This window comes from Ips typographus, linkage group LG6 (assembly GCF_016097725.1).
Source record: "Ips typographus isolate SLU linkage group LG6, UJ_Ityp_2.0, whole genome shotgun sequence".
NCBI lineage: Eukaryota > Metazoa > Arthropoda > Insecta > Coleoptera > Curculionidae > Ips > Ips typographus.
The window spans coordinates 7330978-7345716 of record NC_138427.1 but is presented as its reverse complement, the minus strand read 5'-3'; the positions used below and the strand labels follow the sequence as shown (position 1 = coordinate 7345716).

At 34.8% G+C, this 14739-nt stretch overlaps 2 protein-coding genes across 6 annotated transcripts; one reads left to right on the top strand and one right to left on the bottom strand.

Moving 5' to 3' along the window:
- The first annotated feature begins 29 nt into the window (after positions 1-29).
- On the top strand, positions 30-4557 carry LOC145730603 (uncharacterized). Its single transcript, XM_081981896.1, has 9 exons — positions 30-461; positions 1582-1792; positions 1849-1979; positions 2225-2450; positions 2508-2693; positions 2747-2890; positions 2974-3161; positions 3216-3377; positions 3433-4557. The coding sequence occupies exons 1-9, from the start codon at positions 249-251 to the stop codon at positions 3715-3717; spliced, it is 1746 nt and encodes a 581-aa protein (XP_081838022.1). The 5' UTR covers positions 30-248; the 3' UTR covers positions 3718-4557.
- A 109-nt stretch (positions 4558-4666) lies between these two features.
- Positions 4667-14401, bottom strand: LOC145730599 (uncharacterized). 5 transcript variants are annotated; one of them, XM_081981890.1, is made up of 17 exons: positions 12964-14399; positions 12174-12326; positions 11606-12107; positions 11308-11553; positions 10748-10865; positions 10384-10697; positions 10043-10325; positions 9753-9989; positions 9404-9685; positions 9105-9350; positions 7134-7332; positions 6958-7086; positions 6693-6900; positions 6330-6639; positions 6000-6213; positions 5723-5926; positions 4667-5185 (listed from the first exon to the last, which is right to left on the bottom strand). In XM_081981890.1, the coding sequence occupies exons 1-17, from the start codon at positions 13853-13855 to the stop codon at positions 5067-5069; spliced, it is 4656 nt and encodes a 1551-aa protein (XP_081838016.1). In that variant the 5' UTR covers positions 13856-14399; the 3' UTR covers positions 4667-5066. The 5 variants fall into 5 exon arrangements, with proteins under 5 accessions (XP_081838016.1, XP_081838017.1, XP_081838015.1 ...); XM_081981891.1 differs by having other exon boundaries at positions 11606-12326; positions 12964-13847; positions 13905-14399; XM_081981889.1 differs by having other exon boundaries at positions 9443-9685; positions 11606-12326; positions 12964-14401.
- Between the last annotated feature and the right edge of the window lie 338 nt (positions 14402-14739).

Sequence of the window (14739 nt, the reverse complement as noted above, 5' to 3'; positions counted from 1 at the left end):
AGCCGGAGATCATAGTCCAAGATTTAGTTGCAGTGTGTACTGGCACACTACAACATCATCTAGTCAGCTTTTATTCAGTACCACTTTAACTTATACATGCCATAAGCGCCCGATCTATAAAAACACCAAGTTTGTTTCGTAAACATTCATTCAGTGCTGAAACGGTTTATTAGGCGGTGAAATCTCGTTTGGGCAGTACTGAACCAGTACGACCACGGCTCACCGTTTTCTTACCAACATTTTTAAAAATGTCTCGCTCAGCATTAAAACGGCTTCTTCTTAGTTCGAGAATAAAACCGTACAAACAATTGATCCACAGTAGGAGTATTAGTGCGAGTTCCTGCAGGCTGAATGTCCGAGATAACATATTATATTGTCCTGACACTGTGAATATTCCCAGGATAAGTTTATCGGAATATTTGTTTCAGAAGGCGGAACCTTATTCAGATTTGGTGGCTTTCGTAAGTCTTATTTAGCCTAACTATGTTCATCACTGTGTAAATAAAAAGTCAGTCACCATTTAATTTAATTACCATATTATACCAAACTAATTTAAAGAAAATTACAAATTAGTGTTTTGTAATTACAAAAATGGTCAGCCAGTTCACCTTAAAATTATTGGCTTAAGTGACACACACACAGTTTAGCGTTCTTTGTTTAATTCAGTACCAACGTCAAACCTTTCTCAGTAAAAACAGCTTTATTTGACTATCAAAATAAAAATACTGCATGATAACCTTTGATTCTTTCAGTACACATATTATTTATTGTTTTTTTTTAAACAGTTTCAAGTTCAAGTATGTTTTTTTAGAGCATTCCCAAATTTCTATGATAAGATAAGTTTTAAACTTTGGATCCATGTGTGAATGACAAAGATTTTCTTTTAGCACAATCTGCAAATAATATGTGATAATGAATAAAATAACCCAAATAATTAACTTTTCTATTTGAGTACTTTTATGAATGCCCCCACAAGTATTATACCTATACTTACTGAAAATTGAAATTCGAAACTGTTCCTGTCTGTGTATAAAAACCTCTTATAAGTTGATATTTCTTTTAAAGCAGTTTTTATTACAGGTTGCATTAATAATACATTACTTATAGCATGCATCCAATACATATTACCTCCAAGGTCATAGGAATATGTGTATAGAATGTAAAAACCTTATCTTTTTAAGGTTTTACGTTAAAACCAAGTGTTAAAGTTCAATAATTGATAAGTGTAAATATTTTACTTAAATCAAAATATTATTGGAGGAGACTGAGGTAGACGTAGTTTTTCATGTAATATTAATTATTGATAGTTGAATCGAAAAACTAAATTATTGTTAACATTGTTTCATACAAATTATTTCTTTGTGGTAAAAAGCTTAAACTGATATAATTTGATAATATTTGTGTTATAATTACCATAATTGATAACGCTCAATCGACCGTTATTAATATAACCTGATTATAATTGGCTGACATCCTGCATGTTTTGTCTGCGCTATTAACTTTAATTTTTATCGTTTAAAACCTAATTTAGCAAGAAATATTGAAAAAACAAATTCAAACACAAGCTGGTTACTTTTTTAGGAATGTCCATTGACTCACAAAAAATACACTTACGGAGAAATAATAAAATACAGCAAAAACTTAAGCAAATTCCTCCGAAAAAAATTAGGACTAAACAAAGGAGACTGTGCCCTTATCTACTTGGCGAATGGTCCAGATTTCCCTATTGCTGCTTGGGGATGTTTAGAAGCTGGTGTAATCGCATCAACAGTGAATTCTTTGTACACTTCAGGCAAGTACTGAGTTTACCGGAAAGTTAATAAATAATTTGGATAATTATTATTGCAGAGGAAATTTTCAGACAGTTGCAAGACTCTTCAGCAAAAATTATCATAACTTCCTGCGAGTTGTATGAAAATGCTGCCAAAGCCGTTGCTCAACTGTCTAGAAAAGTACCTATTGTTTGTGTCAAAAGTACAGTAAGTTTCCATATTTACTACCATAAGTGATTTAAGTGCATTTAAAAAGTGTAAAAATCTATAAAAAACTTATTAGTATGTGAGTGTTTGGTATAATTTTAGGAAACAATATCACAAAGATCATTGAAATTACACTCGCATAAATCGTCTCCTTTTATTTTCATTCTTAATACAATTCATGTTTACTTGGTAGTTTTTGAATCTTAATTAGAACATTATCTTTACTTTATTAACTATTTTTTCAGCCCGACCAACTACTACCACAAGGTGCAATAGACTTTTCACAAGTAATCAATCTAAATTTAGATATACCAGACTTAGAACCACCTAGTCCAGATGACATAGCCATTTTACCATATTCTAGTGGCACTACTGGACTGCCAAAAGGAGTAAAGTTGACTCATACTAATATTTTAGCAAATATAGAGCAAGTTGGTCATCCCAATATTGATTTTACTGAACCCGCTAGTGGTAAGTTCAACATCTGCCATTATTGAATAATTAGTCGCATAAATTAAAAATCTATAGCCACATTCCAAGAAGTTAGCCCTGGAGTCCTGCCCATGTTTCACATATACGGGTTTGTGATATGCACTTTGAAATTAATGGTTAATGGAGCCAAAATACTCACAGTACCCAGGTTCCATCCGGAAACTTTTATAGACATTATAAAAAACTACCCACTTAGTTTAGTTTTCGCTGCACCACCTTTAAGTAGGTATACAAAAACTGTCTTCTATGCAAAAGTTACATTATTAATCTTCTAGTTCTATTTCTTACACACCATCCAGATGTTAAGATCGAATATTTGAAACACGTTAAACACATTATGAGTGGGGCTGCTCCATTAGGAGCATCGGACGAAGAAAGGTTTATTGAAAAATTCGGAGATCATCTTCGTATCCTCCAAGGTATTATAAATTACCCTACTTACAGTCAAAGTCAAATATCACCAGTCATAAACTACAAACAACTTACCATTAGTCTTTAACAGGTTACGGCTTAACAGAAACATCACCAGTTGTATCACTAGTAGCCAAAAATGTAATAGATCAATACAAGGACGTCTACAAAGGGTCAATTGGTAAAGTGGTACCACAAACCGAAGTAAAACTAGTCAAACTTGATGATAGTAGTGGGACGCCCCTAGGTCCAAACGAAAACGGTGAAATTCTGGTTCGAGTAAGTGTTACATCTATTTATATTGAATATTTGGGATAATAAGTCCTTTCAAAGGGTCCTCAAGTGATGAAGGGGTACCATAACAAACCTGAAGCCACCAAAGCTAGTTTCCTGGACGGATGGTTTAGGACAGGCGATCTGGCTTACTATGATAATAATGGGTTAATTTTTATTGCCGATAGAGTAAAAGAACTTATTAAAGTTAGAGGCTTTCAGGTGAGTTTGTAAGAAAATTCATATTTTTCTCTAATTTATAAAAAAATTCTTGTAGGTCGCGCCTGCCGAGCTAGAAGAAATACTCAAAAGTCATCCCAAAGTGGCTGACGCTGCAGTGGTAGCAATTCCGGATGAAATCAGTGGAGAAATTCCCAGGGCCTATGTGAAAACCAAAGCAAACGTGAACTCCGACGAAATCTACAAATTTGTGGCCGAAAAAGTGGCGAAATATAAACGACTGGAAGGCGGTATTGAGTTCGTGGAAGAAATTCCTAGGAATTCAGCAGGAAAAATTTTGAGGAGGCAACTGAAAGACAAATTTTTAAAAGAGCATGCCTGATTTTTTGACACATTTCGCTAAAGTGATGAAAGAAAACAATGCAAAATGTTATTATTAATTGTTCTACTAAGTAAGGTATTTTATGATTTATAAGCTATACAACAATGATGCATTTTTAACGTTTTACATGTAATTTTTCTAATCTTTACTTATACAGAAACAAAACTAGTTTATTGGTATAAACCAGTATAAAAAAATATTGTTAAACGTGACGTTATATCCAGTGATGTTAGTCGTAATTTACCAAATTAATTACCGTATTTTACCGATAATTTACCATTTTTTTATGACCATTTATTCCGGCTTCGATTCGGTGCTTCCTTCGAAACAAAAAAAGCAAAAGAGGAATTTTTCTCCAAAGATTTTTTGTGAAATGCTTTTCATTCCGGTCAAGCAAAATATCTACAGAAATATTAGACTGTCCGGCTACAATGTGCTACCGAAAGGTCATTTTCTTCCTTCGGAAATATTGACAACTCAACTGATTCGGAATATTGAGAATGAGACTGATGAGAATTCGGATGATATGAAGATGATCACGAAACTAGTTAAGACATTTCTAGGTTATCTTCACCATTATAATTTATAACAAAAAAATTAATTACTTGCCCTTTCTTCCCCAAAAAACAAGAATTAGTGTAAAAAAACTTTTTATGAACGTGGTAAATTACCTAAACGAAATAAATTACGAGAGAATAAAAAATGGTAATAAAAATTGGTAAATTACGCTGGTAATTTACGAAAAATATAAAACACGGTAATCACTGGTTGTATCCCCTTTTTGAATTTGAAAAACTGTTTTAATATGAGTGAAGAAATTAAATACATTTTTTTTAAAAACTTGGTTCTTAAGTTCTTTTAGACTTCATAATGGAAAGGAAATGGAACAAAAGCCAGTGTTTAGAAAAAACGTGATTCATGGGGAAAAGATCGATGAAACATCAAAATATCGTACTTAAAGACTCTTTATTACTTGTAAAATGACAATAAAAAGTTACCAATTCAAACAACTTCTATGAATACAAGGCGTGTTTCAAAATAGGTAAAAAGTTGAATGCTCACAATAAACGCCTTGTACAATAAAATGCTTTTACGTACAATCAGAAAACAACAGTAAAACAAACATAATTACAGCATCAAAAACTTCCAATTACAAGTTTTCGTTTAACTTATTATTTGTCCACCGCAAACCAAATTATTTCACAATATAAAAATCACCAATTATTAACTTTATTTCAATTGCTTTTTTCTTTTTTTGTACAACTATTTCGATTCGATTGAATTATATACTTGCTAATCGCTTAAAAAGAACGCACATCTACATTACTATTTACAATCTAAAAGGCTGGTTACTCACTTTCCGAACTATGAATAGTTACCGATTCGGGCAGCTGCACGGACGATTGCTGGCCCGTCTGTTTTATCATGCTCGGGTTCATAACTTTTGCCACTATTTGACGGCTTTGACCTTAAAAAAAATGTTTTTTGGTAATTTTCCTAAAGCTTAGGCTGTAGTGGTCTAATTAGGCAAATAAACATTGCGATTTATTAAGCTTGTTTAAGGGAATCAAACCGCAGCTCGTCTGAGCGATTAAAAAATAATTGGATTTAATACTTAACTGTTTTGTGGAAACTGTTCCGAATGAAAAGTTGAGTTAATCCGATTAGGATATTTTTTTCAACAAAAAATCGTGGAATTTTATACTGCTATTAATCTGAAGCAGTTCTTAACCTGACAATTTCTTCAAAAAAACGTTGAATCCAGGCCTCAAAAATGACATATTGGAGCTACCTGACTTACGGACTTAACCGTTCTAAAACCACAAATTTGACAACTTTCAAAAATACGGTACTAACGCGAGAAGACAACAATTTTGACAGTTTTCACCGGTAATTCTTCCTTTTCTTCAACATGACTATTGCAAACCGAACAAATTAGACAACAATTCACATGATCAAGTTTTTGGGAATGCCAGTATTATTATTAGTTGGAATTATAACTTACCCTTCTGATTTTGAGCAATAGGAATAACTTTCACACCTTGCAGAGACTTAATGTTGATGGCAGTTCCTTGAAATCCGGCCGGAAGTAGAATTTGCTGAGCTAGAATTTGTCCGCCTTGTCCTTGGCTAGCTAAAACCACCCTTTGGCCGCCCGTCGCATTGTTGGCTTGAAGTCTAATTGGTTGATTACCCAGTACAATGTGCCCTATTGATTAAAACAAATAAAAACGTTTATACTCTTCCCTAAATTATAACCGGAAATCATAAAATTTTCTTACCAGCTTGTGTTGTTGCTGTAGTGCCTGAACCCGTTTTGACTTGTCCTGTAGTGGAAAAGAGCACTTGCTGATTCTTAAGGGCAGAGCTGAACACGATATTTCCGGACTGACTTAGCACGCTAGTGGAGTTCTGCTGAGTCTGACCGGCGGTTTTTTTGGCAACCGTCCCTTGTAGAACCAACGACGAACTGGTCGATGTTGAAGCAGGATGAGCCTAATTATTATAGAAATTTAAAAATTTTACAACTACTGGCAAATTGAGTAACAAGCTTTTGGAACTTCATCTGGAAAAATGACACTTAAAAATAATAACATAATAAAAAAACTTACTTGTACAATAACATTTTGTCCATGCAAACTCTGAATCCCCGACTTGCTAGCCAACAGCACTGGTTTTCCATCCAGGGTTGTCAAGTTTAGATTAGTGGTGTTGAGCATCCGCAAACCAGCCCCGAACGAAGCTGTTGCGACTCGTCCAGCAGGTTTAGTAGTCGTTTTTTGGGTACCAACCATCACCTTGGGCTGCACCACCTTCTGGCCATCCGCCGTGATTATTTTAGCATTGACTAAGTGTTGATGTGTGAGGTTTTGACCGGCTTTCGTTACAGTTTGCTGGCTGGTTCTAGCAGTGGGTATCGTCCTATTAAAAGTCACAGTTACTCTTGTTCCTTGGAAATTAAAGAATATATTTACCTGGAGGCTTGAGCTTTAGAAGGAGTTACGGTGGTTGCTGATGAAGCGGCTTGTGAAGCCACCACAAGTTTCGGTTGGGTTGTCAAAGCCACCAGATTGTTTTGAGAACCAACCGCAAAATGTGCTATAGTGTTTGCTTTAGTGGTACTGGTCAAGTGGATAACGTTTTGCTGTCCAGATTTAGCACTTTGAACCCGGAGGGTTGTACCTGTCCAGTAATATATAGTTTTACAAGAGTTTTTCTTTCTGATAGGAAAGTACAAACCTTGCGGTAAAGTCCCGTGGGCTTTTTGATGAGCCAACAAACTTTCTACTGAAATTACTTGACCCGCGGCGTTGGTAAGAACTTTAGCCACCATCGGTACCTGATTGTTTGAGATCGTTTTATTGCCATCTGAAAATATGGGCATGGTTTTGGTTTAACAACACCTACACAACGACCCTCAACTATACCTGTGGAACTATTCTTAGCAACCGCAGTACTTTTTTGTATTTGCACCACGCAACCTTTTTGTTTCAACAAAACCTGCTGCTGAGGAGTCAAAACGTTAGCGTTGGGCAAATATTTTTGTTTGATAGTTTGCAGGATTTGTTGAGTTTGGGCCGTCGTTAAGCTTGCGGATGTTTTCAGTTGGACAGTCTGAAAAAAATGCAGTGATTTATCAAGTAAACCCCTCACCAAAAAACTCGGCCACAAGTTTTCATATTTACATATGTAATTTAGAAAGCATCAGTTGAATTTTAGAAACTATGTGATGGATTTTAGAAATATCACTTGTATTTCGGAAACGAAACATTCAATATTAGAATAATAACTTTGATTTTAGAAATTGCAAATTGTATTTTAGAACAGTTTCTTGAATTTCAGAAAAGATCAGTCAGATTTGTGACACGGTTATTTGTAATTTGGAAAATTAAAGTTGTATATCAGAAATCTTCATACTAACATTTGTGAAAGGGAATTGTGCTGTCATTGTTACAAAGTTATTAAAAGTTTTAGCAAATGATATACCAGGAATGCCAGTTTGGATGTAAATTTTGTATTCATTGACAAAGTTATTCTTGTTAGCGTTTTGTAACTCATAATTGTTACTACATATAGAACAATTCGCTGATATTAAATTAAAAAAATGGACATAAACACACAGAAACATAATAAAGTTCTGAAATTGAAATAACTTTTTTGAAAATACACGTGACAAATTCTGAAATTAAAATAACTATTCTAATATCCAACAGACCTTTTCTGAAATACAAGAGACTAATCTGAAATCCAACTCACGCTTTCTAAAATCAAATTTACGATACTGATATACAATTTTTAAGTTCTGAGATGCAAATTATATTTTCTAAAATCCAAGTGATATTTTCTAAACTACCTGTGTAAATGGTGTAAATGCAATATTTAATTATTTTACAGACGTTTACCAAGCAGAAATAACTAACAAAATATATTGGCCTTATTACATTTTTGTTAGTTTCAAGTTTGAAAAAAAAAATCTCGTCGTCTGTCAGATTTAAAATATTTTATTATAAAAAAGATTATTTTAATAGTATTTTTTTAATTACATAATGTTTATTATTATATTTGACAAATCTAACAAAAGTACTATTCAAATTTGTTTTAATATGAGCATACAATTCGCCTCAAATATTTATTGTTTTAATAACGTAGAAATGTTCTACTTTTTCTTCTCTCACAAGCTTTAACCAAAATATAAAGACACTAAGCTTTTTGCTCGGAAGTAGCCGAAAAACAACTTTTTTTTTACTAAATATATTAAACTTTTCCGCTTTAAACCAATCCATGAGCAATTCAGCGATTGCAACAACTTATTTTTGCTTCACATACAAACTAGGCTCCCGGACAATCTTAAAATTATTTTAAATCAGTAAGTGATGATTATCAAAAGAATTCATATTGTGTAATTTAAACTTAACGTTTTAAAAAAATTTAAAGTCTCTGCAATTTAAACAACTCGCAAGTTTTGACGTTACAAATTCAATTATTATTTGAAAAGACAGCTTTTGTTACATGCCTCTATAATGCTATTTAGGTAAACCAAATAGTTTAGGGTATGCACCATCCCAAAAATAGGAGAAGCTATTTCTAATAATCATTCAATCAACATTTTTCATCATAGGTTTGGTGGCAAATAGTCACTTGGACGAAAATAAATAAAAAATTGATTCCTATTTCTAGTATAACCAAAATTGTTGGCACTTTGACAATACTTCACATAAACGACTTTGGAGTGTTCTAAATACATATTCAGATTTTTTCTAAATCAATCAACTGAAAAATAAAACATCGTAAAACCACTCTGTATATCTTTCCTTTTTATGACCCAAACTAACTTAAAGAAGTACGTGTTTTAGAGGCTTGAATAACTTATCCACACAGTGACTTACCTCAGTATGATTAATCTTCTGTCCTCCATCCTGAGATTCTCCACTAGTTTGAATGCTGTTGGCAGGACTGTTTGCCCGCAACAAAGTCACATTTTTGATATTCTGGAGTTGTTGAGCGGTCAGCCCCTGCACAATCTGTTGCTGGATGCTAACCGGAATTTTATTCTTTTCGACCGATTTAATCGGTTCGCCTTCAGACTGATTGTCTACTGTTGTACTTTTAACCACGGCTGTAACTGTAGCTTTCTAAAACGAACCAAAATTATATCAAAGTTACTAAAGTAACAACAAAAAATTACCTGTTTCGCGGTGTAATTTTGCAAAAAGTGCTGCGTTACCTGAGACTTTGACTGTGCAGGCCTCTCTTGGATTTGCTTTAGTATTTGCGGATTCGAGGTGGGGATAATCACAGACTTGCCTTGTGAAGGCGATAGTATTTTCACCATCGAGCCTTTGTTTGAACCTTTAAGCAGGCCTAAAGGACTAGATACACGGATTTTCATTAGCTCAGAAGTTTCTTCTTCCAAGGATTCGCGTTTTGTGGGGACCTTGACAGGTGTAGAATTGGGCGCGGACAATTCCTACATTATGTGAAAAACATTTTCACGGTTAATACCTCCTGATTTTATTTAATAACCAGTGTCTTACCTCTTGTTGACTGTGCTGCGTTTGCAACTTGGGGGGATTATTGCTAAGCAATAAACTAGTACCCTTATGAGCGGACGATATTAAACTAGGGGCTGAAGTAACAACCAGAAGCTTCTCATCCTTGGCTTGAAATTGACTTTGCCGTCGAGTAGGGGTCGGTTTCGGAGGAGCTACAGTGACCGCAATCACCTCAGGTGCGCTAGCGGGGGGATCCACCACGTTAACTTCGACAGTTTCCTAAAAACCTCCGACATCAAAGAGAACATAGCAACCATGGTGCTGCGCCATACTTGTACGTTAGGCACTGTATCCGTCGCGATTTCTTCTTTTACCTCCTCCGCCTCTTTTGGAGGGGGTACTGGGGAAACCATTTGAACTGGAGGGGTAGCAGTAACTGTCTTCTTGGCACTTTTAACACCCTTCTCAGCTTTAGGAGCTTTGGGTTTAGCGGGGGATTTTCTGGTAGTTTTTTTCATTTTTTGAACTCCTTGATAATGCTGGTGTATGCGCTCGAAATCGTCTTCAGTACGGTGTCGATGAAGATAAATCCAAATTTTACGCTTTTGACAGTATCTGAATAAAATAATTTTAATTTTCCAGTACTTTAAATTCTTGGGAAAACTAGACTAACTTTACGCATGGATCCCATTGAGTGTGCATGCGGTCTAATGCTCCTGACACAACCGATTGCAATATATTATCAGGAGCGTTGCTCGAAATATACTGGGAAGACTTTAAAAGCTCACAAATGTCACCTCGAGTCCCTTCACCGTTCGGTAAACGAGCAGTGGCGTCCCTAACCAAAGACAAAATCGTCACAAAATTGGGACGATCCGCGTTAAGCATGGTGTGACCTCTGGCTTTGGAATTAGCCGGAGCAGGATAGTAAATGCCTTTTAATGGACCCACCACCGACTCGTAACCGTTACAACGGAAAGTAAACGCCTAAAATGGGGGTTAAATATATGTGAATGTTGATTTTTTTTTATAACTACCTTATGAGGATTGTCGTAACGTCTCCGTTCCTGTTCTCTGTAGTCTTTAATTTCTTCTGGAGTGGCCTTTTTAACTGTCCATGTAGTAGGACACCTTGGAGGGGGAGGTGTGCTATCCCTTAGTGTTACAAACAACATAATTAGAGATCCAAATATATTTACAAGCAAAAATTATAAACATTTCAATCTTCAGTGCAAAATGTATTCAAGGGAAATTATTGTTTTTATTAAAAATTACAATTTAGCACACAATTACAAAAGAATCATTGTTAAAATTACACTTTGCAAAAATAGACTCTTGAAAACATATTTATCTGACAGTGCAGCCATTATTTGTATTTTTAATTCAATTCAAAATAAAATAACATTGTAAAAAGCTACACGTCCATATTGCAAAATCTGTTATTTGAATTCACAGTTCAATACAATCAGTTGTTCTTTCTCATGATTTTAGTGACAATTTTTGACCTCTTTCTCTAAAGAAAAACAAAGTTAACCAAAATGTTGCCACCATATAACATCATTACTAGACTATTTAATGGCCCTTAAACAATACTTACCTGTCAGCAATATCCAGTTCAATATCCACAGGTTTAGTAATTTTACTCTCTGTTCTATGTTGCAACCAAAAAGTGCATATAATCGAAAGTAATTGATCCGAATCTCTACCGGCCCCTATCCACTGGTAAACGTCAAGATTGAGTTTATATTCCATATAGGGTACAAAGTCGTCCGGTTGTTCGGACGCATTTCCACATAAGAATGTTATTGCAGATGGTAAAATGTTGATCCAATTATCCACAAAACTGCAAGACAATAATTATAACTAGTGGTTAGTAAGCAAAGGTAAACACTTACCTATACCAATCGTTTAACGGACTGATAGGATTTTCCTGCCAAGCCTTAAGTCTCTCCTGCAAAGTGTACATGTTCATTCTATGCTCATTAGTAGAGCAAATTACGTCCCGAATGAGTGAAAAGAAATTAGCGTGGGTTTCTTGCATAAGTTCTGGTTTAATGCTCAACTCCATTATGTCAATCTCTGAATTGTCCAGCTCTATAGGTGTATTCATTATATCAATTGTTTCCAAATCTTCCATTTTAATAGGGGTTATTTCCCCATAACTTGAAGGAATTAAACCGCCAATACTCGTAATCGAATTTTCAGTTTCTAGCAAATTCTGATGAGGCGTCAAATGGTGAACTGCTTCCACAGTCTCGTCAATCGGATCGATCGGCTCAATTTTGACTTCCTCTTTGATTTTAACAGGCGAGCCGTGCGGTTTTGATAGGGCACTTAATGTATTGTCATTCAAAAAGCTGTTACAGCTAGTTGAAGTTGTCGGAACTGTAACCGCGTCTATAATAGAATCAGAATCGGAATCAGAGTGTGAACTGTGATTCGCATATGAGTTACTCGGTTTACCAACAGAAACTGGGGTTTCTGAAGATCGTCTGTGTTCCGGTTCTTTTTTAATACGCTTTTTGAACACCGTCTTGGCTTCATGGGGTGATTTGGTTTGGAGATTTTTGATAAAAGGCAATTGAGTTCGGCGTATTATATCTGATATGGATACATCTAAAGAGAAACAATATAACTTAATATCAACAAGAGACCTAAAAAACTGGTCAAGCTTAAAGGAGAAATGACATATAGATAATTAAAAAAAAAAAACCCATGCAGTTTGAAGACCTGAGGCACTGCAAGAGACTTGTAAAAAACTTGTCAAACTACTGATTGGTATTTGAAACTCTTCAGAAATCAAATAATGAGATGACACAAACAAACTGGTAATTCAACTTTTGAAGATTATAAAAACAGACACTTTACACCACACAAGACCACAGTAAATAATTTAATCCAATAAACCAATAAGCTAAAAGTACACAACAAATTCTTCTTTTTCATGTACATCTACTGATGAATGTTTGCAGGCATGAGGAAGTCAATAAACCAACCACATAAAAACTGTGGATAACAGATTAAAAAATAAAACAACTGAACAACCTCATGTATTTCAAACATGTTTCTTCATCCTATTAAGAGAAAAAATAAATTAATAAAGCCTATTGCAATGGGTCCAAAATGTAAAAAAGCCACTAAGTAAACTTACCTTCTGTTAGTCTCTATTTGGCTCTTCAAAAATTGTTTAAACACTTGACCAGTTTTCTACATACACAAAAAATATTTAGTAAAAAAACTAAAAGAAACTTACTGTCTACATCTAGTTCTCTATCTCCACAACTTTCCAGTTTTCTTTTTCTGTGTTGATGCAACACATTCTTGTAACTTTCCTCATTTATGTAAAATGGATTGTGACTAGTGATGTAACGTTCTAAATCTACAGAAACACCATTGGCTTTCTGCAACATAGTTGAACAAAACACCTTTCCTTTATTGTTATTTAAACTGTTCCTTATTGAGTTTAAATGCCTTTTTTGTTTCCTGGGTAGTTTGGGACAAGGTCCCTCTGGGTAGTTCTCATCAGGTGAGAAATCAGTCTCTTCCACATTACCATTTATTTTAGCCAGTATTTGAAAATATCTCCTTTTGGTCCTATAATAAATGTATTCATCTTCAACATCAATTTTTCTTTTAGTTTGTTTAGGTTCATGACCAGGTGGAAGAACTTTCATCTGACTAAGAAGTTTATTTTGAGATTCTAGCACATCTACTTTCAGCTGCCTTCTGTATTTCTTATGTCTTAATTTAGCTTCCTGTTTCTCCCTCTTATGTATGAGCATCCTCATTCGAGCAATCTCTGGCCTATGATATCCAGACTTGAGATCTTCAAAGAACTTGGTTAAAGGATTTGAAAACCAGAAATTATCAAAATCAAACAGTCTTTGTAAGGTTTTGGTTTTTTCCAGATCATCATCTTCAGGAAAATTAGGTAAAAAGGTTTGCAAGTGTTCTTTATGTTCATCTGAAAAGGAGTTCCACAGATCCACAGTAAAAAATTCATTGAATATGTCCTGCCTTTCACATAAACCCTGGGGCAATTGCAGCTTTGTTCCACAAGCATAAGCTGTTTCCATACCATCTTCATCTGAAGAATCAGTTGAGTAATCTGAGGATCCACTTTCCTCAGACTCTGAACTGGTCATATTTTTAGTGGAACTCTACAGAGTGAATGTAATAATAATTCTGACCTACTTGCGCAATTACTTAAAACGGTAATAATCCTGTACTGAAACCCGTGATAAGCTGGCCGTGATCCAAGGTTCCTTTCCCTAGGAAACCAGGATTTGAGTTTGGGTTTGGTAAAGAACAGTATTCCATCTATTTACAAACAATGTAAAGGGGGTATAGAGGGGTCGAGATGCCGGTTATCCAACACGTAAATCGATCGAGAACGGAACTTTTGCCCGAATCCCGCACGCATACAGTTTCGAGTAATTTACGGGGGTCACGCCTGCATCGAAAATATCTGATGCCAAGCGGCTGCCGCAGAGAAAAATAGCTAAAACAACGCATTCGCATATCCATTTCCAGTCCGGGCGTCATTTTGCTTGACTGTTGACGTTCGATTTGACGGATGACAGATCTGAATGATGTTTGTTTGGCAGTTGACCGCAAGTCCCTTTAAATAAAGGCGTTTTCGAAGATACTACATTCAGTATTTTGCATTGTTCAGTTTCAGTAACAAATCGCAATAACACATTGGCTTATATTCAACAAGTGTAAGGAGGAGAAATAGAAAATAAAAAATATATATAAATATAAAAAAAAATATATTTATGTATAGGGCGTTTCAGAAATATACCCATTAATTTTCAAACGCACTGAAACGCTCATTAATTTTTTTCTATACAAGTTTTGCTTCTGAGTTAGAAGAGCTTCTGAACTATATAATAACGGGAGCACAGCAAAAAGTTGTTTTAATTAAAAATAATAGATTGTGCGATGCCAGAGTAGGAAACGAATTTTTTTATGTTTTGTGCCTAAATGACAATATTTGGGAAAATGTGAAAAATTTTATGATTTCTAG